This window comes from Peromyscus californicus, unplaced genomic scaffold, assembly GCF_007827085.1.
Source record: "Peromyscus californicus insignis strain IS unplaced genomic scaffold, ASM782708v3 Scaffold_5__1_contigs__length_169319896, whole genome shotgun sequence".
NCBI classification, from domain to species: Eukaryota; Metazoa; Chordata; class Mammalia; order Rodentia; family Cricetidae; genus Peromyscus; species Peromyscus californicus.
This window is the reverse complement of record NW_026294573.1, coordinates 52712077-52738714: the sequence shown is the minus strand read 5'-3', so window position 1 is coordinate 52738714 and position 26638 is coordinate 52712077. Positions and strand designations below refer to the sequence as shown.

The following is a 26638-nucleotide window of genomic DNA, read 5'->3' as shown; positions in this document are numbered from 1 at the left end:
TTTTAAAAAGGCACAATGGTCAAAAGTACTGCACCAGAGGGACATTTTAAAAGCAGAATCTAAGCAACTTGTTGACCTAATGAAATGTAGGTAATGAAAGAAGTAAAAGCACTATGACCCAAAACTTGGGCCTGAGGAGTTGAGGAAATGACAGTAGTACTATCAGGATGGTGTGTGAGTCTAGACTGAAACTCAAACGCTATTTAGATGATCTCTGAGCCACCCTGCTAGGTTTCCCAATGCACATGTCAAGTTTTGATCTCAGAAGAAAATAAATGAATGAATAAATGAATGAATGAATGAATGAATGAACGAACGGACGAACGAACATCGTCCTCAGGCAGTATGTACAAATGCCTAGCCTGCAGGTGCATAGTGTCCAGCCCGAGAAGCTGTATGTAATAACAGCCTACTGCTCTCTAAACAACATATAATCCACAAGTACTGATGACTGACAACATGATGTCAGAAGCATATATACTAGATTCATGTGTGACCCAAAATTCTACTAATACTAAACATTTGAGGAAACATAAATTTGCAGCACAAACGTTCTAACCAAACAGCTCCAAAATTAAATGCTGGCCACCACCAAACTGAAATGTGATGCTCAGCAAGATTTTAAATTTCTCTGTCCATAAGTTTAATTGCCTAGAATATAAGGGTTATATTTTGTAAGGTAATTAACATTACACCTGGCACACAGGTGTAGCTTATTACATATATGACAATTATTTATAAAACTGTGCTGTAAGAAGTGGAAAAAGTAATAAATATACATAAGATTTTTAAAGTTTCATTCTAGTTCTACTTTAATATTAGAAAATATAGTATTTTATCTCAGAATTCACCAAAATTGTGTTTCTTACCTGTAAGTAGTGTTTGGAACATAGACATCCCTGGCAGGAAATTCTAGAATTTCTCTGGTGGGCCTGACTCGACTGTCAGGGTAAAGCTTCACCTGAAGCAGCTCTGGGGTTAGGCAATAATGGGGATTTTCGGGTGCAGGAGAAATATCTATCTTCAGCTGAGCTGCAGAAAATACATTACAAAGTCAATGTGAACATAAATGCTCTGTGGCTACCCTTGGGTCTGAAGTGCCTCCCAAAGACTTTTCTACTAGGGCATGGCAGAGATTTGAGGAGGTAGGGCCTAGCAGAAGGAAGTTCCATCACCAGAAGTGTGCCCCTGAGGAGCAGCCGCTGGTCCTTCCATCTGCTTCCGGGCACCATAAACTAAGCAGCTTCGCTCCCCACAGGGCAGTTTCACCCAAGTGTTCCCCTTCAGGATGGGCCCAAAGCAAAGGGCTCCCTTAAAGGCTGGAAGCTCTGAAAAGTGGGCCAAAACATCCTGCCTTCTAAGTTGACCAATCTTAGGTAATTTATTCTCATTTGAAGCAATCTGCCACAGCAACAGAATGTTTACTAACACAGGTATTATGTTCTTCGTAGGACTTTGATATTATTTTATAAAAATCTGGGATGAACAGTATAGAAATCAAATTATTAAGAACTTAGATATTGAAATCATTCCACTTTATCAAGATTCAACTGTTAAAATGACTTATCCATGCATAAGTGCATGTAAAATAGTAATGCTATCTGAATGAAGGGGAAGTGAAGAATTCAAGAACAAACAGCAAGCTCGGTGTGTTGATGCACACCTTTAATCCCAGCACTCAACAAGCAGAGGCGGCAAATCTCAGAGGACAGCCAGGGCTACAGGGCAAGTTCCAGGACAGCCAGGGCTACACAGAGAACCCTAGGTAGTCAAAAAACAAGACAGCAGATAGGCTCTAGCACAGAACTAACAAACTTTCAAAAGGAAGTGACTTGATTTTTAGCTCTTCTTCCCACAGATGTTAACATCTGGCTTGCAGACTCCTGGTCAGTTCTATTCTAGACTTTTGCTCTAATAGTGACAGTGACGACCCGTTTCTGAATATTTACTGTTCCACATGCACTTTAAGTCACAATTATAATTCATCATTCTCATTTTAGAACTCATTTAATAATGGTTCTGAATTCTGAATCCAAATTGTTAGCCCACGCTGTAGTGAGATGGAAAACACTGACATGCATTGAGCACAGAAAGGTGTCTGGTCCAGATAGAGGGAAAAAGGGGTTACATGATGGCAACAGTTACCAGTGGTAACTATTGTATCACTCAAAACCTGAAAATACCTGTAATCGGTCTTAGCCTCCGTAAGACAGAAGACGGCCTTCTCATATCAGCAAGAAACTTGTACAGATCTTCATCGCTTAAGCGGTCTCCTTCCTGATTTCAATGATATCGAGAAAAAGTATTTAATAATTTAATAATACAAAAGTAGGAAATAGGAAATAAATTTTTAGTGTTTGCAAATAAGCACTGACTTTGGTATACAGTGCTATGAAAGATTAGCATATTTATTAGAGTAAATATCTTCCTAACCTGCCTCTTGTTTTCAAACCTGGCATTTATAATGCTACCAACCATTTTAACTTATGTACATAGTCATGATCTATTACTTAGCCCATAAAGTGTCATAGGACATCTAGTATATAGACAACCAACACAAATCAAAGGTAGGTATAAAAGAACTAAGAATGCAGACATAAAAACTGAGCCAAAGACGACAAACACAAGCACATGGGGCAATTACACCTGCCATGATTTAGATCATATACTTCTTTTTAACTTTGTATTCCAAAACATCTCAAATGCAGAATCTTTAGACAGGTTACATTTTCACAAAAATAAGTAACAAATATAATGATGTGAGGAAAAGCACAACTATCCTGATATGAAGACCAGAGAAAGAACTCCAAATGACCACAATCAAAGACGAAAAAGCATGGAGAGAAAGAGAGGGAGAAAAAAAGAAAATCCAAATTGTGTTTATTTTTCCCTTTGACTACAATAGTTAGGGTGATTTTAATAGTTCATTAGAACGTAAATCTTCATCTGCTTTTTTAATGTGCTTTACGTCATGTCTGAGTACTGCCTGTACTGTAAGTGATTGGGACATATATCGGGCTCTCTGGTTCTCTGCCAGCTCCCATTTTTACAGCACGGGAGACAGAACTCCCTTGTGCCATTACTTGGGAAAATGATGTCAATGTCTAAACAGTGTCTATTTTGGATTAGTACCTCTAAGATAGTTCTTTTACTGAGTTACAGGTAGAAAATATAGCTTTAGAAAATAAAATTCAAGCCGGGAGGTGGTAGCGCACACCTTTAATCCCAGCACTCGGGAAGCAGAGGCAGGCAAATCTCTGAGTTTGAGGCCAGCCTGGTCTACAGAGAGTTCCAGGACAACCATACACAGAGAAACCCTATCTAGAAAAACAAAAAAATAAATAAAATAAAAGGCAGGGGCCTTATATGATTAATTAATTTAAATTTTCCATTAGCTGCTAAAACAGTATATTCTCTTTACAGAGCACAGAATATAGATCTTCATTCTTTATTCATTAATACACTCAAGGTTATCTCTAGACTTACTTTTATTTACTTAATGCATTAAATTATCTTACTAGCGCCCATTCCTTTGTTTGTTTTTTGTTTTTGTTTTTTTCAAGACAGAGTTTGTGTAGCCCTGGCTGTCCTGGAACTAGTTCTGTAGCCCAGGCTGCCCTCAAACTCAGAGACCCACCTGCCTCTGCCTCCTGAGTGCTGGGATTAAAGGCATGCACCACCGCCGCCCAGGTAGCCTCCATTCTTTAGTGATGATTGCCCTCTGTTTCTGTGCCTTTTACTGGGTGGGACAAAATCTCCTTCCTATGCTTGGCTAGGTACCTCTCACTACTGAGCAAATACCCAAACTGAGACCTATAACACATTCACACAACCCAGCTCACCCTCTCTTGAATTCCTGCCTCTAGTAGAGGATGGAAAAGCTGACTTTTCCTAGAAACCAATCTAGATCAGCTGATCCAGCCAACCTCTAAACGTGGGAACAAGCTGAGCTCACTAGAGTGGTCAAGCTGATACTCTCCACATCACTGTTTGTTTAATACTGTGTACTCCTGAGGCAAAACAATCTTACTATGTATAAAACAAATGTCTTTACGACCACTGTATGGATTTACTTTTGTTTTAAAGCCTCTGTGTATTTCTAATAATTTTGGCTGGTACATTGGAAACCTGACATGATTAACTATACCACTACAACTACAGAGAGTAACTGCTCATAAGATGGGGGGGTGGTGGACTGAGTCTACCAGGTTGATCTCAGTCCGTGGGGAAGGCTTTGCCCTGGAGGAGATGGGAATGGGGGGCGGGCTGGGGGGAAGGTGAGGGGGATGGGAGGGGGAAGAACAAGGGAATCTGTGGCTGATATGTAGAACTGAATTGTATTGCAAAAGAAAAAGAAAAAGAAAAAAAAAAAGATGGGGGCGTGGAGCTGAATCTCATTTAAGGGAAATTTATTGTTTGAATTCTACTTTGGTAAATAAAACTACAGTCTCTGTTTTTTACTTAATTTGCATTTCTGTGATATGTATTTTCTAGCTCTTTAAAATACTTACAAAAATAATACATATTTATAGCTAAATAGTTTCAATAAAGAAAATCAACTGCAAAGCTTTACACTACCCTGTGTTTCAAGCAATCATTTATTTTTAACTTTTTATGAGCATTTTGTGCAGTATCCAATTGCTAGTACTAAAAACAAAACCAACTAGAGTTTGAGTATCCAATAGACTGATTATAGATACAGAATGATGAACTCTAATTTCAAAAGACCGTGAGAACATATAGTTTTCACAATAAAGATATAACCGAAATTTGAGGAGCTAGAAATGTTTAACCTACATAAACATTATACAATGTACACATGCAATAAAACATTAAATTTTACCAATAATGTGGACTACCTGTTATGTTTTATATATGTTAACTAGTACTTTAATGGAAAGCTATTTTTAGAGGTTGGAAAGATGGCTCAGTGGCTTAGAAGACTTGCAAGAGGACTCAGTTCAACTCCCAGCATCCATATGGTGGCTGATGACCACCTGTAATTCCAGTTTCAGAAGATCTGATACCCTTTTCTGGCCTTCACTGGTACCACACACATATGTATACACAGGCCAAACACTCATACATATAAAATAATATAAATCTTAAAAAAATTAAAGTTACTTTTTAAATGTAATTTTGTTAAACAGCAAATACTCAAAAACTATTAACTGGGTCAGTAGAAATGGGGTGGATGGCTTGCTCACTGAACTCTACAGTACCAGTTCACTGAACAGCTGACTACAGTGTAAACGGGAAGGATGTGACATCGCAGCCAAGCAGGTGGCGGAGGGAACTGGCCATCTGTAAGGTTACCATGATTACTCGGTCCCTGGGTCTGGCCGATCACTTCCTCACATTTTCACCTCTGCCCACAGTACAAAGCCCTTGGACTGAAGGCTCTCCTCCCTTGTTCCCTCCATCCACTCTCTCAAGAGTTGCTGACAGACCAGGGCTTCAAGGAGACTTCTCAACTCAAAGCACACACATTCTGCTCCTGTCCTCTCACAACACACCATAGGTCACAGTTTGCTCCTTCCACTCAGAATAACACCTCAGAAGGAGGGACACAGAGACAATTCTTAGCATTTTCTTTAATCTTCCCCAAAATGTATGGTTGGTATACCTCACTAGTCTGTCACACTAATAAAAGTTTTCTTTTCATTCTTCCATAGGTTGGGGTCATCTGGTCACATAAAAAACATTTTCACTTTTTTTTAATCTTGATTCACAATATAAAACCAATTTGGCTGGGCAACAGTGGCGCATGCCTTTAGTCCCAGCACTCAGGAGGCAGAGCCAGGCGGATCTCTGTGAGTTCAAGGTCAGCCTGGTCTGTAGATTGAGATCCAGGACAGGTACCAAAACTACACAGAGAAACCCTGTCTCGAAAAACCAAAACCAAAACAAAACACATTTGACATCAAAACCCAGTGTATACATACATATACAAATGCATTCACATAAAAACCAGAGGGAAAAGGAGGGCTCTGTGAAGTAATATTTAAACTCAATATATGAAATGCACTTTTTTTTTTAGGTTTTTAAAATTCTAATTTTAAGTTGTGTGTTATCTACTAAATTGATTTCCGTGAAATGACATGTGAAAAACACTGATTTGCTTTGAAGTAGATAGAACAATCTACGAGAATAAAATGTCTTTGATAAAAAAAATATATATATTGGTTGCTCAACTTTACCTCTACAACACTAAATTTTAGCACAAAAATGGGGCCTGGAAGTTCTATTCCATGAACCATAGGTAAAATAGCTAAGGTCAGAAAATGCTGGGTGAGGAAGCACATGATCACTGTGGCAATTCACAAGCTATCAGTGTTTAAGAAAAGGCCCTGGGGGCTAGAACTGGCTCAGCAGTGAAGACCACGCACTGTTCTCGCAGAGGACCCGAGTTCAGTTCCTAACACCCATCATCAGGGGCTCATAGCCACCTCTAACTGTGGCTCCAGGGCAATCTGAAGACTCTGGCCTCTGCAGTCACCTGCCCACATGCCCACACACAGACACACATGTGCATATACAGAATTAAAGATAATAACAACTGAAATAAATAAGTTCACTATTACAACTGAGTAATATACAGGTGTGAGAGACAAATGTTGATGCATTAAAAATGTCAATGTAAGCATTTAAATAAAGTAATTGCTAAAACAGGTACAATGTCAACTACTTCATGTTCATTTTTAGTCTCAAAGTTGTTAGAAGTTCTTGATGTTGTGGCATGGACATACACAGAACAGTTACCACTCTCCTGAAAGGAAGCGAGACCTTGTACTAACACCTCCCCAGGGCCCTACATAACAGAACATTACCTGCTTAAAAAAGTTTGCCACCGTGAGGGTGGCAGGCCGAAAGCTGGTCAAGTTACAAGCGTCATCCCCACTGGTCGTCCTTTCCAGAGACCGTCTACCAACGAGACTAGAGTTCCTCCTCTCTGACCAAGAACCTTTCCGTTCTGCCGAGGAGAAAAGAGATGGTCAGTTCTAAAAAAGTCAAACTGTTTTTAACTAGCCTTCCCAACGTGAGAAAGAATCCATTCGTGTTGAAAGTTGTATTTTCCTCAGCCTACAGGTTACACTAGAAGGATTCCCCTCTGGGGAAAGGAGTAAGAAAGAGTTCCGACTGAATCTTCTGCCTCACTTCTACAATCTCGCCCATACAGAGTCTCTGGCATATAATGATCTAACTGTATGACCAATGATATAGTCAATCAGCTACAGAGAATATGCCCCACTATGAAGTACCCACCAAAGTGAACTGTAATTAATGGTCTCTCAGCCTTAGCATCTGAGCTGGAAACAAATTCAAAAGACAAGATGCAAGTTCAAAGATTTGGCAGGGTAATACCCCTCCACCCACCCCCCTCAATGTATGCTGCTGGAATGCAAACTCACGGCCCAACACACATACAAGATAATCCCATTTTTGTGAAGTAAAAGAACAACGATATTAAAGATTAACACGGAAAGAAGACTTTTAAACAATATGCAAGCCATGTGGTCTAAGGACAGTTATACCACCCCCACTAAGCAAAAGCAGAATACACACCATTGAACAAGACATAAGACAATATATGGAAAGACCAAAGGATAAAAACAAAATATTTCCAAAAAATTGGATAATTAAACTATAAATTAACAACAAAAGAATAATAGTGAATTCACAAATATGCATAAGTGAAAAAAACTCCCATTTCTAAAACGTTACTGGGAAATTAGAAAGTAAGAAGTACGGAGATGCCGCACACCAAAACATGTGAGACAGACACAGCTACAGCAGGCAGGGCTCTAGGGGAGGTGATGGCCAGAAATGCTTCCAATCACAACAAGTAGCTCAGCCTGACAGGCGGCCCACGCTGGCAATCCCAGGGCTTGGAAGACTAAGGTGGGGAACTGCAAATTCAAGGCCAGTCTGTGCTAGCAGCAAGACTCAAAGTTAAAACAAAGAAAACAAATTCTCAAACCAGTGATTTCATCTCACACTTTAAGGAACTATGTGTTTAAGGAAGCTGGGCATGACTCCCCATGTCTCCATGACAACACAGGATAAGCCATGTCATGAGGATAACTATGCACTGAAACCTTTTTCCAAATGAGAAACTAAACCCAAAGAAAACAGAAAGCGACAAAAGGACACTGGGAATAAAGAAACGAGAAACTAGAAAAATAAAGTCAACAGACAAACCTTTAGCTAAACTGAAGGAAAAAAAACAAAGCACTAAAATTGCTATATTCATGAATCAAAGTGACATCACTAGATTTTACAGGTAGAAATGATTATATAATAATGAAACAAACAACGACAGAAAAATACTTTGATAACAAGGGGAAAACTCCCATTTAAAAGTCAAGCATTGATAAAATTTAAAAACATTTAAAATGGCCAAAGTATGTAAATATGTACTCTCCAAGGAAGACTGCAACAAGTAGACACACATTTAACATGATTAGCCATGAGGGAAGGCAAATCCAAGCCAGAATGAGATGCCGTTTCACCTACACTAGGATGCTATCATTAAAATCAGGAGGGATTTAGTATTGGCAAAGACAAGGAGAAATGGGAACTTTTTAAAAAGATTTATTTGTTTTATGTGTGAGTGCTCTAGCTGCATATATGCCTTTATAGATGGTTGTGAGCCACCATGTGGTTGCTGGGAATTGAACTCAGGACAGTGCTCTTAACCACTGAGCCATCTCTCCAGCCCAGAAACAGAACTTTTAAACACTGCTGGCAGAATTTTAAAGTGCAGCCATACTGGCATAGTTTGACAGCCTCAGAATGTTTATTAGAGAATTACTGCAAGATGGTAACTTCATTTCTAGCTATGCAGTAAAAAGAAATAAAAACACAAATATGCAAAGGCTTTTACAAAGACTGGGAATGTAGCTCAGTAGTAGAGTGCTTTGCTTGGCATGCATAAGAGAGGTCATAGGTTCAATCCCAGTACTGGAGACCTGAGAACAGCTTCTATATGATTGTTCATTGCAGAATTTTCATAAACTCAAATTATCATCAATAATAAACCGGTTAAATCAAATGCAGTATGTAAATACAATGAGGTGTCCTGACAAAAGGAAATCAAATACAATACATGCTACATCATGGGTAATACCTGTGAAAACGTTATATGAAACAAGCCTGCCACCAATACCATGCATTATTTAATTCTACTTACATTAAATGTCTGGAATAGACAAATCCATAAAGACAGAAAGTCTATTAGGGGTTGTTTAGGGATGGACTTGGAAATCTGGGGGTAATGAGGAGTAACTGCTAATAGATACGAACATGTCCCAATCATGGACTTTGGTGGTGCCTGCAGAGCCCCAGGACTACAGCAAAAGAAAGCATCATAACATATGCACCCTTTAGACGGGTGACTTGATAACGTGCAAATTGTATTTCAATAAATGTACGATGTTTAAATGTATTTACCTCCCTCTTTCTGTATTAGGGTGAGGGGTGGCACGGCCTCATGAATGAAGCTGGGCTGACCTGGAACTGAACCTGCTGCTGCCTCAGAGTGCTGGGAAATACACTGCCCAGGCTACAGTAAGTAAAACAAGCCTATAGAAGTGTTGGGGGGGGGGGGGGGGCGGGGGTTGGGGGAAGGATACTGCTTTAGAAACAATGTATACAAAGCACTCTTACCTCCAGTACTGATTTCTACTTCTGTGGAGTCTCTTTCCAAACTGCCAGCACTGCTAACAATATTCATTAAATGAATCGCAGTCCAAGCAAAAGGCATGCGATATTTCCCAAGTCTCTGGCAAAACTGGTCAGCTTGACTTTTCAGCTTCTCCAATTTTTCCTTATTCTGTAAAACATAACTTGATCCATAACCATGCTTAAAGGAAGCCATCTAAGGGCTACGTCACACAGTATCAAGGGCAGGATAAGTGCTCAATTCTTAGCAAAGACAGCAAAACAAAAGCTGAGCGTGGAGCTCAGAAGTGCAATGCCTGCCTGTCCACCATGTGCAAGGACTTAGGTCATACCCTCAATGTGAAGGGGAGAACACAGTAACCTGCATCTGTGAAAACACAAGGCACTACCCGAACACGGTAACTCAGCTCGTTCTACAATGTCTGCATGGAAGAAAGCATTGCGATCCGTTTGTGAACAGGTCTCCCCACAAAAGAGAAGGGCGAGAGGACCAGGCACACTAACGAACTGCAAGTGATCTTTTAGGAAAGGAAGTGTGACTGCAGTCAGCCATTTTAACCCAGATTTTATACCAGAACAGCTAGAAAAGAAAGAGATCTAGAAAAGGTTTGTCTTTATGAGCTCCAGAGAAAACCCAAGTCTTTCTTAAAAATTCCTCAAAAACTGAGCCTTTCTCAAAACTTTCTTTAAAAAACAAAACAAAACAAAAACAGCTCACACAAAGATTTGAGCTCATAATATGCTTTTCTGATCTTTGGTTGTGTAGTTAAATTCGTGTTAAAGTATTTTGGCTTTTCCCTGGATATCATTTAACACATGAAATCGGTTCTGCTACATAAACTCACAAGTATACCAGTGCCTTATTCTATTTTTTTCTGTATATATTTACACCAACTGGTAGAAGTAAGCATGCTTGGTATTCAGACAACTTTCTTTTCCTCCTTTTCTTTTTGGTCAGGGTCATGTATCCCAGACTGTCCTCAAACTTGCTATGTGTTCAAGGATGGCCTTGGACTTCCATCCTACCCCTTCTACCTCCAGGATCATAGGCATATATGTACATCGGCTTTATGAAGTGCTAGGGATTGAACCCATGGCTTTGTGCATGCTAGCAAATATCTCTACCAAATAAGCTATACCCCTTCACCTGATATTTAGGTTCTTCGAACAATAACTCTCTTGGATACACAGTAGACACAACAATAAATACTGGTACCATTTTGGTAGTTTTCTATTTCCCCCCAGCTGTATTATTTAGGTTTTTGCCAACTTGACACAAACCAGGTTCATCTGGGAAGAGGGTACCTCATTTCAGAAAATGCTTCCATCAGATTAGCTTGTAGGCATCTCTGTGGGGTATTTTAATCAATGACTGATGTGAGAGAGCCCTGCCCCCACTGCAGGCAGTGCCACCCCAGCACAGGCAGTCCCAGGAGGTATAAGAAGGGCAGCTAAACATGACCTGGAAAAAGCCAGCAATCATTTTCTCCATGGTTGTCTACCTCTAGGTTCCTGCCCTAATTTCCCTCAGTGATGGTGTACTGGCCAGTTTTATGTCAATTTGAAACACACTGGAGTCATCAGAGAGGAGGGAACCTCAATTAAGAAAATGCCTCCAAAAAAAAGAAAAGAAAAGAAAAACAAGTAAATGCCTCCATAAGATCTGGCTGTAAGGCATTTTCTTAATTAGTGATCAATGAGGGAGGGGGCAAGCCCATTGTGGTTGGTGCCATCCCTGGGCTGGTAGTCCTGGGTTCTATAAGGAAGCAGGCTGAGCAAGCCTCCATGTTCCTGCCCTGTTTGAGGTCCTGCCCTGACTACCTTCAGCGATGGACTACAATGTCAAAATGTAAGCCCAATAAACCCTTTCTTCCCCAAGTTGCTTTGGTCAAGGTGTTTCATCACAGCGATAGTAACCCTGACTAAGACAGATGGACTATGGCCTAGGATATATAAATCAAATAAACCCTTTCTTTCTCAAGTTGTATTTGGACATGGTGTTTATCACGAAATAGAAAGTGAACTAAGACGCTACCCCTGAGTCCCAAGGCAGGATACTCATCAGGACACACCTCACTCTAAATGAGAGAAGTGACAGGTTTCAGAGCAGCCTGAACTCTGAGCCAGCTTCAGGATGATTTGCACCGTGTGGGCATGGGGCTGGACCTGCAGTAGTGCCTCCCTGTGCTTCTTTGATTGTTGGTCTGGACTTGCTCATCATTGGTCTGTCTGTGTCCCTGCTCCCATCTCACGGCTGTTGTAATTTACCACAGTTTAAAACGAGTGCAGCTACTTCCCTCACTTACAGCATGACAATTTAACAAGTCAGAGCCTGGGTATTTTATTGCTGGCAGCTGCTGATGATACCACAGCTATGCTCCCTTCTCAACCTGCCATTTGTGATACGAATGTGCATATGACCCTTGCCCATCTTTCTTTCCTCTCAAGATGACAAAATCAGAAACAGCAATTTCAGTGCTAGGGAGTTTCATCAACAACACTACTTTATAAATAAAAGAACTTGTAAATTATTTAGAAGTTAAATTTAATTAGCTTAGTTCTCATCAAGAAAAATAATTTTTAAGCTCTACTTAAATCACTATTACTACTAATACTATTAGTGTCGGGGAGTCGTGGGAGGAGTGTTTCACTTGTGTGTGTCTTCAAGTACAGAAGAGAATGTTTTGGAGTCTGGGGTCAAGCTAAGGTTATCAGGCTTGCACAGCAAATGCTTTTACCCACTGGGTTATCTCTCTGCCCCTCCCGCCAAAAATAACTTGTAAAGAATTAGATGTGGGTAGAAGAGATTTGAAGACCAGCACAGGACACAACACAAGCTCAGTAACAAAGAAAACGGGGAACAGGATGAGAGAAAGCAGACAAACAGAAAGAAATGATTTCACAGGGAGAACAGGACGAGAGAAAGCAGACAAGCAGGAAGAAATGAATTAACAGTAAATTATTGTAAAGACTTTATGTTTTCATTTTCCCCAAATTACAATAGGAGCGATATGGGAAAATGCGGCCTGAAGTGGTACCTTGGTGGCATCAGCTTCTTTGAAAATCATATATGGTTCTGCACACTCTCCAATGTCTCCTTGCTGTAGAACTTTTTCTAGCTGTCAGAGGCAAAAACAGAAAAGTTTAGCTAAGGTTTTAAAAATAAATGCACTCAATCAGAAATCTAAGAATGGTTCAATATATTAAAAATCAATATAATATAGCACACATAAAAAATGTTAGAAGAAAGGGGAATGATCATCTCCATGCAGAAAATGGATATAAAAAAGTTCAGAATCATTTTGCTATAGAAAACACTCAAAAACTATGAACCTCAATATAAAGACTATATATGAAAAGCCCACAGCTAACATTCTCAAGAGTGACTCAAAACTTGCCCTCTAAAATCAGCAACAAGACAAGAACATCCAGTTTTGCATTTGCTATACAAACCCGTGCTGAGGTTAGAGCTATAGCAATCAGCAAGCAAAAGAAATAACAGACAGGTGAAATGGAAAGGAAGAAGTGAAATGATCTCTACCGACAGCGTGACCTTTATTACTATTATTATTATCATTATTAGGTTTTTGAGACAGTGTTTCTCTGTGTAGCCCTGACTGTCCTGGAACTCACTCTATAGACCAGGCTGGCCTCAAACTCAGAGACCCACCTGCTTCCACCTCCCCAGTGCTGGGATAAAAGGCATGTGCCACCACACTCGGCGGCAGCAGCTGCAGCATTATCATCATCGTTATTTTTTGTTTTGACAGCATGATCTTTTATGTGGAAAACTCTAAAGATTTCATGCAAGAAGAGAAAAACCACATCATAGATGCTGGCCACTGCTGATATGCCTGCACTGCCTGCTACCCCAGCACTCAAGAGGATGAGGGCCAGAGCTGCAAATGTTGAGGCCCACCCACCCCAGGGCTAGCACATTCTAAGCTAGCCTGGGCTACATAGTAAAATTCTGTTTCAAAAGAAACAAAATAAACAACAAAAAAGTAAACAAATACAACAAACTTTCAGTATACAAAGGGTACACATTAACAATGACAAATTCTGAAAAGAAAACTAAGAAAGGAATAAACTTAAACCAAGGAAGTTAAAAAATCTATACAATGAAAATAGTAAAATGTTACCGAGAGAAATAAAAGCATAAAAAATTCCAAAGATATTTTAAAGTCATGAAGTGAAAGATTTAATAGAATTAAGAATCCAATATTGCCTGTTGTGCACAATTAATGAAATTTCTATCAAAATTCCAATGATTGTTTTGACAGAAAATAAAAACCCATCCTAAATTTGAAAAGGAATCTCTAGAGAAATGTGAAGCCTGAGGAAAAGGGAATGAGTAGAGATTGACTTCAGATGTGAGACTGACCACAAATCGACAGAACTGTGGCCTTGCAAGAAGACAAAGGTTGCACTTTAAATCTGGAATGCCAGTCCCAGGTTCCTGATTTGAATGGAGAGGGTCACAGGCTTGCAGGCTATGAGCACTTAAAAAGTGGAACCTGGTTGTGATACAGTACACTGGGTTCCAGGCAAGCATCCTCTGCTCTCTGGAAAACCACAACATAAAGAAATGTCATTTTATGCACCTACAGCCACAATTGGAGCCTTCTCCACTCTGCTTCCCCAATGGACTGCAATTCCTCTGAAACCGTAAGCCAACCTGTTTCCCTTTTATTTTGTCAGGTGCTTGGGACGGAATCCTTCTACAACCATAAGCCAAAATGGATCCTCTCCCTTGTGTCTATCAGACATTTGGATGACTAGAATCCCTATGAAACAATTAGCCAAAAGAAATCTTTTCTCCCACATTTCTGCCAGGTATTTGGTCACACTGGATGTAATAATAATGAATAAATGAGATATGTTCACAATGGAATGGAAGAGGAAGTCCAGCAAGAACCCTTGCATACAGTCCAATGTTAATAAAATCATGTGTATGACTCCTCTGTCTCCATGTATGCATGTGCACTACATATGCACCTGGTGCCTGTGGAGGTCAGAAGAGGGTGTCAAATCCCTAGCTCCGTGTGGGTTCAAGGAAGAAAACCCAGAATGTCTGCAAGAACAACGAGTGTTCTTCATCACTGAGCCATCTCTCCAGTCTTGTCAAGTGTTTTTAGACAAAGGATGCCAATATGACTCAATGTGGAAAGGGCACTCTTTCCAACGAATATGGTGATGAAGGCTGCTAATGCAGCTGGATCCTCACTTTATACTTCATCTAAAAATCAAGCCTAAATGGACCTAATGCCTAAACGTAAGTCTAAAAATCCTAAAACTTTTTTAAAAAGTTCTTCACAGACTTGGAAGAGTTTGCTCTTGAACGTGACAGTACAGGGGTATAGAAAAAAAAACAGATAAACTGTATCAAAACTTAACACTTACATTAAAGGACAAAATAAACAGAATGAAAAGACAACCTTAAGAATGGGATGAAATTATATGCAAAATGTATGTCTGACTACAAATTAGTATTTCAAATGCATAAAGAACCCCTACAACTCAGGAAAAGCAACAGTGATGATGAGAAATCCAATTAACCAATAAACAAATGATTTTGTTATAGCTTAATATAAAATATCCCAAATAAACTCATGTCTCAACACTTGGTCCCCAACCAGTGGAGCTGTCCTGGAAGATTATGGAACATATAGAGGAAGAGGTTGGCTGGAAGAAGGAGGTGGATGAGGGCAAGCATTGAGGTTTTATAGCCCACTTATTCATCCTCAATGCTCTCTGCGTCCAGTTCCACAAAAGTATGAAAAGGTTAGGAGTCTCAGCTGCACCCTTGTCACCATGGTGCCACCTGCTACTGGGCCTTCCCCTTCATTATGGAGACTATCCTCTCAAACTGTTAGCCAAAATAAATTCTTCCTTCCCTAAGTTGCTTGTCGTTGATTATTTGGTAAGACAAGGAAAAAGAGTAACTAATACAGAAAATGGTACCAGAAGTGGGGTTGTCACTGTGACAAAGCTGATCATATGGTTCTCAGAACCTTGGACAGGGTCTAAAGAAGGAATGTGAGAAAATCTGTTCTGCTCTTTCATTGGTCTGCCTTGATTCCCTCCTTCTGAAAAGGGAATGTTTACCATGTGTCACTGTACTCTGGGAATAAGTCTCTTGTTTTTATTGTTTATGTAGATATTACAGAGGCTCACAGTTAAGAAACTGACTTCAGTCAAAGAAGACTTTAACTTCTGAATGGTTCTTGTGAAAGACTATAGGGCTTTTAAAGGTGGACTGAATGTGTTTTGCATGTGCCTATGGGGCCAGCAATGTTATGGTTTGAATATGAAATGTTATATAGCTTTCCTTATAACACCATTATTCACAACTGTCAAAAAAGAAAGAAAAATCAAGTGATCTTAACCACTAAGCCATCTCTCTAACCTCCCCTCACAATAATAGTCTTAAGTGGCTAAATAGATGGTTTTTCAATTACCGTATTTCTCTAAAATATCTCAATTTCCTATGATTTTTTAAAGTTTCTTCTCTTTTGAAATAAGGTTGGGGAACTGGCTCAATCTGTAAAGGGCTATTTATGGGGAATCAAGACCTGATTTCATCACACTACCCCATCAAGGCTCAGATATTGCGTACAAAAGGCAGAAAGACTGTAAGAGCTCTGGGAGATGGTGAGTGACTGCAAAGACACAGTGTCTTCCAGACACAACAGGACTGGTACACATGCGAATTCAGAGACACATGGGGCCTGTGCAGGTTCAAGCCAGATGGGGTCTCAACACTGAGAGGGGGAAATGGACATGGAGTTTCACCCGTAACCAAGAAGTTATCTGCAGTTGATACCTGCTGGCACAGGGAAAATCAGTTTTCTCCAATGGAGTCTCAACTGGGTATATAAACTACACTTCAACTCCTAGGAAAATGCTAAGGAGACTGATGTACTCCTAATAGATTGAAAATGTTCACTGAATTAGCAATGCAAGACAAAAACTTAAATGAAAATATCCCCATCCAATATAATGGACAAGTTGTCATACATTTATACCATAAAATACTATGAAGCAATAAAATATATTTAAAACTTCTTTCAAGCCGGGCGGTAGTGGCGCACGCCTTTAATCCCAGCACTCGGGAGGCAGAAGCAGGCGGATCTCTGTGAGTTCGAGGCCAGCCTGGTCTCCAAAGCGAGTTCCAGGAAAGGCGCAAAGCTACACAGAGAAACCCTGTCTCGAAAAACCAAAAAAAAAAAAAAAAAAACTTCTTTCAAATAACAATACAGACTATTCAATTATATGGAATGGGAAAAAAAATTCTTTCTCCCTTTCTTTCCCTTCCCAACTCTGTCCTCTCTCTGATCCCTTTAACTGTTCAAAAACGGGGATAGAGTGTTGAAGAGAAACAGGGTAATGGATTGAATAGGGATACTACATTATACAGACACTGTAGTAAAAGAACCTTAGGAGGGTGCTTTCTAGAATTCTTTATTTTGTTTCTTAACCTGGATGGTCACATAAGTGTATTAATTTTAGGATAATTAATCAAACTACACATTTATAACTTCCATAATTCCTCCTATATTGTGTCATATTTCAATAAAAATTTAATTTAAATAATTTTAAGTAAATTTTATTAATATCACCTAAGCATAATCAAGTTTAATTTGTCTGTGTTAAGTTTTCTTTCAATGTGTTTTGTGCTTTTTTTCTTTCAAGTAACATTACATAGAGGATAGTATAATTTCTTCATCTACTTAGCCCCAAACAACCATGCCAATGAAGAAGACAAAATGAAAAAAAGTAGGGAATTAATAACCCTTGTTGAATAAGAATCCCAATGTTCCATTCAGCAATACTGCACTAATAGCCCAATTCTTCACCCTTCCTTTATCTTCCCTTTGCTACAAGATGCTGTGAACTTCCTTCCAATACAGACCTATTATATACACCCCAGTTGCCTGAGTTTCTGTTCTGTTATGACCTGCTTCGGCAAATGGGATGTTAGCTGCCATGATACGGCCAAAGACTTGAAAAGCAGCTACGCAGCTGAGTCTACTCTTTGGTATGTCTACAAAGATCAAGAATTTACTGCTAAAAATGACACACATAGAGAACATCTCCAGCCAGAGACAATTCAACTGGTTCCAGACAACCTACAGACACACAAACACAACCATCTGGTTCCAGACAACCTACAGACACACAAACACAACCATCTGGTTCCAGACAACATACAGACACACAAACACAACCATCTGAAAACAGTATAGCCCAGACTGACTGACCAATGCATAAGTCGGATATATAAATAAAGATACAAGAATTGTAACAGAATTATAAATAAAGGTTTTTTGTTACAGCCCACTGGGATATCCTCTGTTGTTCTTGTATAGCAACAACTATACAACATAAGTGCTAAGGAAATTTTCTCTCAAGAAATGATAAAGATTGACTGAAACTATAAACCAAACCATATTATTCTTCTTGGGAAAAAAAAGGAGAGAAATATCATGATGAACCACAAATAACTAAAAGAAATCTCCAAAATTAACTTCCTTTAAAACAGAAGAAGTTAAAAAGATGGCTCAGCAGTTAAGAGAACATGCTGCTCTTCCAGAGAACCCAGGTTAGATTCCCAGCACCTACATGGCAGCTCACAACCATCTGTAACCCCAGTTCCCAGGAAATTTGACACCCTTCTGGCCTCTGCAGATATCACAGACATACATGAAGGGAAAACACCCATACACATAAAATAAAAACAAAATTAATAATATTCTTCATTTGGCAATTACAGAAAATTTCTCACATACACATACATATGTATGTGCTTATGTATATACACAAATCTACATTTAGATGTATTTTATGAGTAGAACTATGATATATAGATTTATTTTTCACTAAAGATTCTCATATTTATTACCATAACAGAATTTTTCAAATTATGGTTTTGCATCATGAATTTATCATGATTTACCTATTTCTTTATACTGAAAATTTACATTCAATGTTTTTTATTCCTAATCCTGAAAGCCATTTATTCCCATTATGACAACTAAATCATAAATCACTTCATTTCCAAGCAGTCTATACTCCAATCATCTTTGCCTTACTAGCTCTTTTCTTCCAAGATGATCGTTTATAAAAACTTGCCATTTTCTCCATTTAAAATAACTATTTCTCATTCATGTTCATCTCTTTTTGAAAATAATGATAATTATATTATTATTGTTGTTGTTGGTATTGGTATTTGAAGGCACAGTCTCTGTATGTAGTCCTTGCTGTCCTGGACTTGCTATGTCGACCAAACTGGTCTTAGACTCACAGATGTGCATGCCTCTGCAGTACTGAGATAAAGGTGTGACGAAAGGTGTGCGCCACCACACCCAGCGGAAGCTCACCTCACTTAAGAGGATTTTCTAAAGTGAATTTCTCCAGGACTGTTCATTGAAATTAACACTAATTTTAACCTGAATTCATAGGAATGCATCCAACAAATTGGGGCATTATTCCTGTGGGTAAAAAGGACTCATTTTTATGAAAATCTACTTTACTATCTTATTAAAAAAATTCATTACCTCTTTATAGTAATCTTATATAAATAAAGTGACTAAGGAATTTATTTTAGGTTGCTGTCAAGTCAAGGTCAATTTAGCCAAAGTCAAGGAACCAAGTCCTTCCGTTTGTTTGTTTGTAACATTTATTTATTTATTTTGTGTATGAAGGAGATGGCACCATCATGCATGCCAGAGTCGGTTCTCTTCATCCACCACATGGACTCCAGGAACAAATTCAAGAGCTTGAAAGTGAGCACCTTTAAACCTGCAGAGCCATCTGCTGGTCCCAATTAGTCTTTAAGTTACAAGAAGACAGCAGCACAGTAATATCTGAATTTACTCCCCCACCCCCAATGCTGGGGACTAAACCTAGTGCCAGCCATGTGCACACCAGACCAGTGTTCTACCACTCAACTACACACCCAGCCCTCGTTTTACTTTTTATTTTGAGACAAGTTTTCCTTAAATTGCCCAGGCTGGCCTCAAAACCCACTCTATAACCCAATCTAGCCTTGAATTCTCAATCCTCCTGCCTCAGCCTACCAAGCAGCTGGAATCAAAGACCTTACCAGGCCTTGCTAGTCTCTAGAATTTCTAATTTTTTTCTGGGGGAGGTATGCTTGGAGCATTTTGTGGTTGTTATTTTCATTTTGATTTGCTTTTTAAGAGACAAGCTCTTGCCAGGTAGTCCAGCTACGCTCAAGTTTCCAACCCTCCTGCTTCTATCTTTTAAGTGCTAGAGTTATAGGCATGTGCCTCTATGTCCAGAGACCAATTCTTATTTCAACTGGTTGATGATCAAATCACAATGATTTAGTTTAGTTTTCATATTTATATGACTTAGAAACTGAGTAAAACAATTGCACTATAGCAACTATGAGTGTTAATTTAAGTAGACCTGGGTATTCAGTTACTTGGTCTAATATTCCTTTAAATCAGTGGTTCTCAACCTTCTGAATGTTGCAACCCTTTAATAGAGTTCCTCATGTTGTGATGACCCCCAACCATAAAATTATCTTGTTGCTACTTCATAACTGTAACTCTTATGAATGGTAATGTAAATATCTGACATGCAGGATATGTGATATGTGTCCCCTGTGAAAGGATCTAAAGGGGCCATGACCCACAGGTTGAGAAGCAGTGTTCTAAATGTTGCTGTGAAAATGTTTTGTTTTGTTTTGTTTTTTTTAATTAGAATTAGAATGGTAGACCTTGAATAGAGTTGATTAATCTCTACTGTGTGGGTGGGCCTCATCCAATCAGCTGAGAGGTTTACAAACAAAGACTGAGTTTTCCTGAAGAAAACTGTAACAGAAACCTAGCCTGAGTCTCCAGTTTGTTATCATGTGAACTCTGGACTCAAGGCTAACTGAACTTTCATTTGGCAGCTTACCCTACAAATCAGAGCTGTCAGCTCCCAAGATCACATGAGGCAATCCCTTAAGATAAATCCACTGCCATTTGACCACAGAGCCGTGATTAATACTACATTCCATTCAGGAAAAGTTAGGTCATAACTAGAGCATATGTCCAGGGTGGTGCTGCAAAGAATCAAACACAAAACAGGAAAGGCAAGGGGCTGCCCTACGTTTGCAATATTGGCAAAAGAAGGACCAGACGCCAAAATAAACACATCTGTTAAAGACAGTCTCACCTTTATCACAAGAAAGACATCTTGGGAAGGATAAGTTATAGAAAAAATAGCTGATCTAGCCAGAGTGGTAATAGCAGCGGGTGGTACATGTGGCCGTAACAATCCCTTCATCTGTTCCGAATTAAGGTCAAAATAAAAGTTTTCTGAAATCTGAAAAATACATTCAGACATTTCATTTTTACATCAATACAAAATTTATGAAATGCACAAAAAGCATATATGTAAAATCTTAAAATATTATAGATAATAAAACATTATATTTTACAACACTCGATTCTAATTCACAGTTGAGTATGTATTTTCACTGAGACCAATCTACATACCTACATCAAAGTCAAAAACTGTATAAGCTACTTTGGAATATAACATAGAAACATTTTCTAAAGAGCATTTTCTCATTCCTTAGTTAAAAGTGCAGCTAAGTCAATTACCACTAAGATGATTGACTATAAACTGAATTTTAAAACTTTATATGCCGGACAGTGGTGGCGCACACTTTTAATCCCAGCACTCGGGAGGCAAAGCCAGGCAGATCTCTGTGAGTTTGAGGCCAGCCTGGGCTACAGAGTGAGTTCCAGAAAAGGCGCAAAGCTACACAGAGAAACCCTGTCTCGGAAAACAAACAAACAAACAAAAAAAACCCAACTTTGTATTAAGAACATCTCAGCAATTTTCATTTTACAAATATAAGCTACTACAGCAAGTTTTCCTGAAGAAATCTATCACAGGTCATCTGTTGATAATGAAGGCACCTTCAAGTTCCTAGTTCAGCGTGACTTAGCACATACTAAAGTAAGAAATGCTGGACCAGAGATGTGGAGAGTGCTAGACTCCAGACTCGAATCTCAGAACCCTGGGCTCCATCCCCAGCACCCCAGAAAGAACAGAGGAAAAGGAAGGGAGAGGTGAAGGACAAGGAGAAGAAAGAAAAGAAGCATCAAGAAAAGCTGTTTAGCCGGGTGGTGGTGGCGCACGCCTTTAATCCCAGCACTCGGGAGGCAGAGCCAGGCGGATCTCTGTGAGTTCGAGGCCAGCCTGGGCTACCAAGTGAGTTCCAGGAGAGGCGCAAAGCTACACAGAGAAACCCTGTCTCGAAAAACCAAAAAAAAAAGCTGTTTAATGCCCTCCTCTGAAAACTCTGAAGCGGAATAAAAACAGCACAGTAAATAAAGCTAAACTCACTCTTCAGACGCACCACCTAAACATACATAAAACAGCCACGGCTATTACAAGTTCCAAACTGCATCATAAACTTCAGTGACTGTCATGTTTCTTTTCTTATATACAGCTTTCAGGCAGGTCCCTTTCCTGCATTGGCTTGTGTTTTCTTCTTCTTCTTCTTCTTCTTCTTCTTCTTCTTCTTCTTCTTCTTCTTCTTCTTCTTCTTCTTCTTCTTCTTTTGTTTGTTCATTTATTTGTTTCTCAAGACAAGATTTCTTTGTGTAATAGTCCTGGCTGTCCTCAATCAGGCTGGCCTCGAACTCACAGAGATCCGCCTGGCTCTGCCTCCCGAGTGCTGGGATTAAAGGTGTGCGCCACCACTCTCCAACTTGCTTGTCTCTCTCTTAAAAGTTGCTTCTGCTACTTGCTTTGGGGACTTTTTTCAATAAATCAAAAACCAGGGTTCAATTAAAGTATTTTCTATAAGAAGAAAATATTTAACTAGTCTTGAAATGGTAAATTTCTATTCACTTGTTCAGTTAATAATATATGAGGAATCATTACTTATAAAACAAAAAGCATGTAAGCAGGTTTCTGAAACTTATGATTATGACAATGACTGTAAGCAAATCCCAGAATCTTACCTTTTTCTTTTCCTTGACATCATATAAAGCCAAACTCGCAAAAATAGGCTCAATTTCAATCTCAAACCTATATGAAGAAAAAACATAAACTAACTTCAAAATACATATAAAAGATAAATCTGGGGCTAGAGAGATGGCTCATCAATGAAGACTGTTGCTCTTGCAGAGAACCCAAGTTCAGTTCCCAAAACCTACAGCACACAGAGGCAGCTAACAACTGCCCTGGAACTCTAGCTCTAGGGGAGCTGGCTCCCTCTTCAGGACTCCATAGACATATGTACTCACATGTACATATCCACACATGGACAGACAGGCTGGGACAGAAACACACACTAGGACAGACAAACAGGGACAGGACACACGCAGACAATGGGACAGACACACAGGGATGGATGCGCGCGCACACACACACACACACATACACATATATATATACCACGTACACCTGACATCCGGATAAAGTTCCAGAAAGATCTCTCTGGAAAGAAATTCTGATTTCAAACTTCATTATTTCAATACCTTCATCCATCACCCCTGTGCCTACCTCTGTGCCTACCTTCTACTAAGACACTTTCCACATGTATCTTTCATAGCTTTGAAACCAATACATTCTCTATATAACTTTACTTATTTTTTCAGCAATAATCAATCTAAATTTCCCAAAAGTCTCAGAGAATTTTCTATTTATTTTGTGACACTAATTACTTTATAGCCTGTGATTAGGTTATTTACTTAGGTGTGTTCACTTTGAAATAAAGTTTTAAAATATTTTCTTTTCCAGGCTATAAATCAAATAATCCACACCCCAAAAATTTTAAATACATTTAAAACACTCAGAGAAAAGCAGAAGCATTTGGAAACTCCCACTGTGCAGAAACAACTGAGGAGAAGTGGAGTGGTCATCTACCCAGACTTTTGTCGTATAAAACGTACATGTGAAATCCTTTTTTTGTTTGTTTGTTTGTTTTTTAATTTTCTGGAGCTGAGGATCGAACCCAGGGCCTTGTGCTTGCTAGGCAAGTGCTCTACCACTGAGCTAAATCTCCAACTGAAATCCTTTTCTTTAAACAAAGAGTAAAATACTATTTCGTGATCTGCTTTTTTAACTCAATATTTAATGGGCAAATTTCCATATCTTAAATATTAATTTATTCTTTTAATGCTGGGATAGTAATCCCCATTTGATGAAAATGTCCAATGTCCTTTCTAACTCTGTACTTGAGATGTTTACTTCACTTTCCTGAACCAGAGCTGACACACAGGAAGGAGGGACATGTTTAATGACACAAAGCATATGCAATGAGAAGCTGACTGGAACAACAGCACAGTGGGGTCTCAGCCCAAGACAGTGTTGTACCCAAGAGGACGACACTTGGCCATGGCTGCAGACCATTTTGGTTATCTTAGTTGGAGGACTATTACCCACATTTCACAAGTAGAAATCTGGAATGTGACTGAGCATCCTGCCATGTACAGCCTCAACAGCAAGAAATACTGGGGAAGAATGCTAAGGAGTGTTGGAGCCGCAATAATCCTGCTCCACAGCACTTGTTTGCTAATTATAAGTCAAGGTCAGAGTCTTTCTAAGATAAGAGACAACATTTTCACACTGAAAGTTTAATAAAGAGCCATTCAAAAAGATCTGCACAGAATCTGAAAACAACAGTGTACACACTTATACAAGCAACAGTAGAAATCATCAATCCAACACTGAGGAAGTGGTAAGCAAGAGACAAGACGGGCCCTTGACAGAGAAGCTGTGGCCTCCAAGGCCTCCATAGGGAAGGAATAAGGGAAATGGAGCCTACACAGGCCTTTACTCTTCCTCCCTATAACTTCTAGCTAACGCTTCTCTTAGCGAAACATATAGATGCTGAGCACAAAGGGATCTCAGAGTCTTTCAGCACTTGACAGCCACTGAAAATCTGCTCTGCATCTTCTTATACTTGAGACTCAGCCGGGTAAGTGGTACTGCAATACACTTTTCCGTATACACCTTTCATGTACTTATTAGTCAAATGAATATCCTCTATTGCAGTGGTTCAACATCCTTGATGCTATGACCCTTTAATACAGTTCATGTTATGGGGAGTCCCAACCATAAAACTGTTTTTGTTGCTACTCTGTAATTGTAATTTTGCTACTGTTGTGAATCATAATGTAAATATCTGTGTTTTTCAATGGTCTTAGGTGATCCCTATGAAAAGATCATTTGACCCCCAAAGGGGTGGCAACCCACAGGTTGAGAACCACTGCTCTACTGGATCATTTTTCTATTTACTGTTGGGCTTTTTTCTTCATCAATAAGTAGTTCTGTGTGTATTCTGGATATTAACACATCAAGTGTATGTCTTGTTCATACTTTCTCCTCTTCCTAGACATTGTCTTAACACTTACGTCTTTGGATGGAAAAACAGTTGTCCATTTCAATGAAGCAAAATGTATGGATGAAGGAAGACCAACGATGTAGCTCAGTGGTACAGAATGTGCCCAGCATGTGTGAGGCCTATGTTCAATCTCCAGTACCAGAATGGACAGGCATGAGAAGAGAAGACGGCGGAGGAGAGAAGAAAGTCAGAGAGAGGGAAGGGAGGAGAGAAGAAAGCCAGAGAGGGAAGGGAGGAGAGAAGAAAGCCAGAGAGGGAAGGGAGGAGAGAAGAAAGTCAGAGAGGGAAGGGAAAGAAGGAAGTTCAAAGAAAAGAAGCAAAGTGAGTGTGGAAGGAAAATGTTTGTTTAGGGTAGTGCTTGCTACGTTGTGTTAAAGTAGAGTTTCTATACATAAAGGTACATACATTCTCTTCTAGAAACTTTGTTTTGTCTTTCAAATTCAAGTCTACTAATAACCTGTAAAAATTTTCTACATGAATATGAGGTAGTAGTCAAACTTTCTTCTGTCACACACACACACACACACACACACACACACACACACACACATACACACACACACACACACAGGCAGAGACAGAAAGACAGGGGAGGATGAAAATGCTCTAAGATCCACTGATAAAGGTTGCATGGTCCTGTGACTTTAACAAAACACACTGAATTGTACAATAGGTGAATTCACTAGTGAATTCTGGGCACACACTGGATAAACTATATAATATGGAAGTTGTATCAAATAAAGCTGTTCTTTTTTATTTTTTTTTTTAAGTAGAAGTACCCCATATATTCATCAACTGACAAACATTTTAAGTAGCATCGCCATTCAGTGGAATACCATCTGGCTATAGATAGTAATAAACTTTGATATAATACTACAATATTTATGAAAACATGTTATGTGATGAAAACACACCAAAAACTCCCCACAAAGTTCATAATTCTATTTACAAGACATAACAGGCAGAAACAGAAAGTCCGTCAGTGTTGGCAGAGATGGGAAGAAGAAAGAGCAGTAGGTGACGTCCATTATTACTGCTATGAGCAGAAAAATGTCCTAAAATTCCTATGTGAAATCCATAATGTGAAAAACTGTGTAAGCCAGTGTCTGTACAGAGGGGAAATTAAGGTTAAACCAAGTCCTAAGAACAGGACACTAATCCAGTGAAACTGGAGCCCTACAAAAGGAGGAAGAAGACTGAGGAGTGCCTTCAGCACCAACAAGAAAACCTGAGTTTGGATCCCACAAACACAGGCAGGCATGAAGGAATGTGTCTACAGTCCAAGTGCTGTGGAGGCAGAAACAGAGGATCCCTGGAGCCAGTTAGTCCTAATGAACCAGAGAGCTCAGGCTCAGTGAAAAACCCAGTCACACAAAACAAAGTGCATGGGTGCTGGAGAAATGGCACAGAGATCAAGGGCACAGGTTGCTCAGATTTGATTCCCAGCACCCACACAATCACCAGTAACTCCAGTTCCAGGAGGTCCTAAGCCCTCTTCTGGCTTCCATGGGCACTGCACGTACATGGTACACAGATATATATGCAGGCAAAACACACACACACACACAC

At 39.4% G+C, this 26638-nt stretch overlaps 1 protein-coding gene across 11 annotated transcripts in view; it reads right to left on the bottom strand.

The window, feature by feature from the left end:
* The window catches only part of Dock7 (dedicator of cytokinesis 7), a 201313-nt gene that overhangs the window by 126973 nt on the left and 47702 nt on the right, over nt 1–26638 (bottom strand). For all 11 annotated transcript variants that reach the window (XR_008213675.1, XM_052716301.1, XM_052716302.1 and 8 more), the window contains exons 8-14: nt 22683–22749; nt 20878–21027; nt 12723–12803; nt 9670–9835; nt 6831–6973; nt 2184–2277; nt 870–1032 (exon numbers count right to left, since the gene is read on the bottom strand). Coding sequence is in view for 10 of the 11 variants with exons in the window: in XM_052716301.1 (XP_052572261.1) it covers nt 870–1032; nt 2184–2277; nt 6831–6973; nt 9670–9835; nt 12723–12803; nt 20878–21027; nt 22683–22749 (864 nt within the window). In the remaining variant the exon portion in view is untranslated. The remainder of the gene's footprint in view (nt 1–869; nt 1033–2183; nt 2278–6830; nt 6974–9669; nt 9836–12722; nt 12804–20877; nt 21028–22682; nt 22750–26638) is intronic.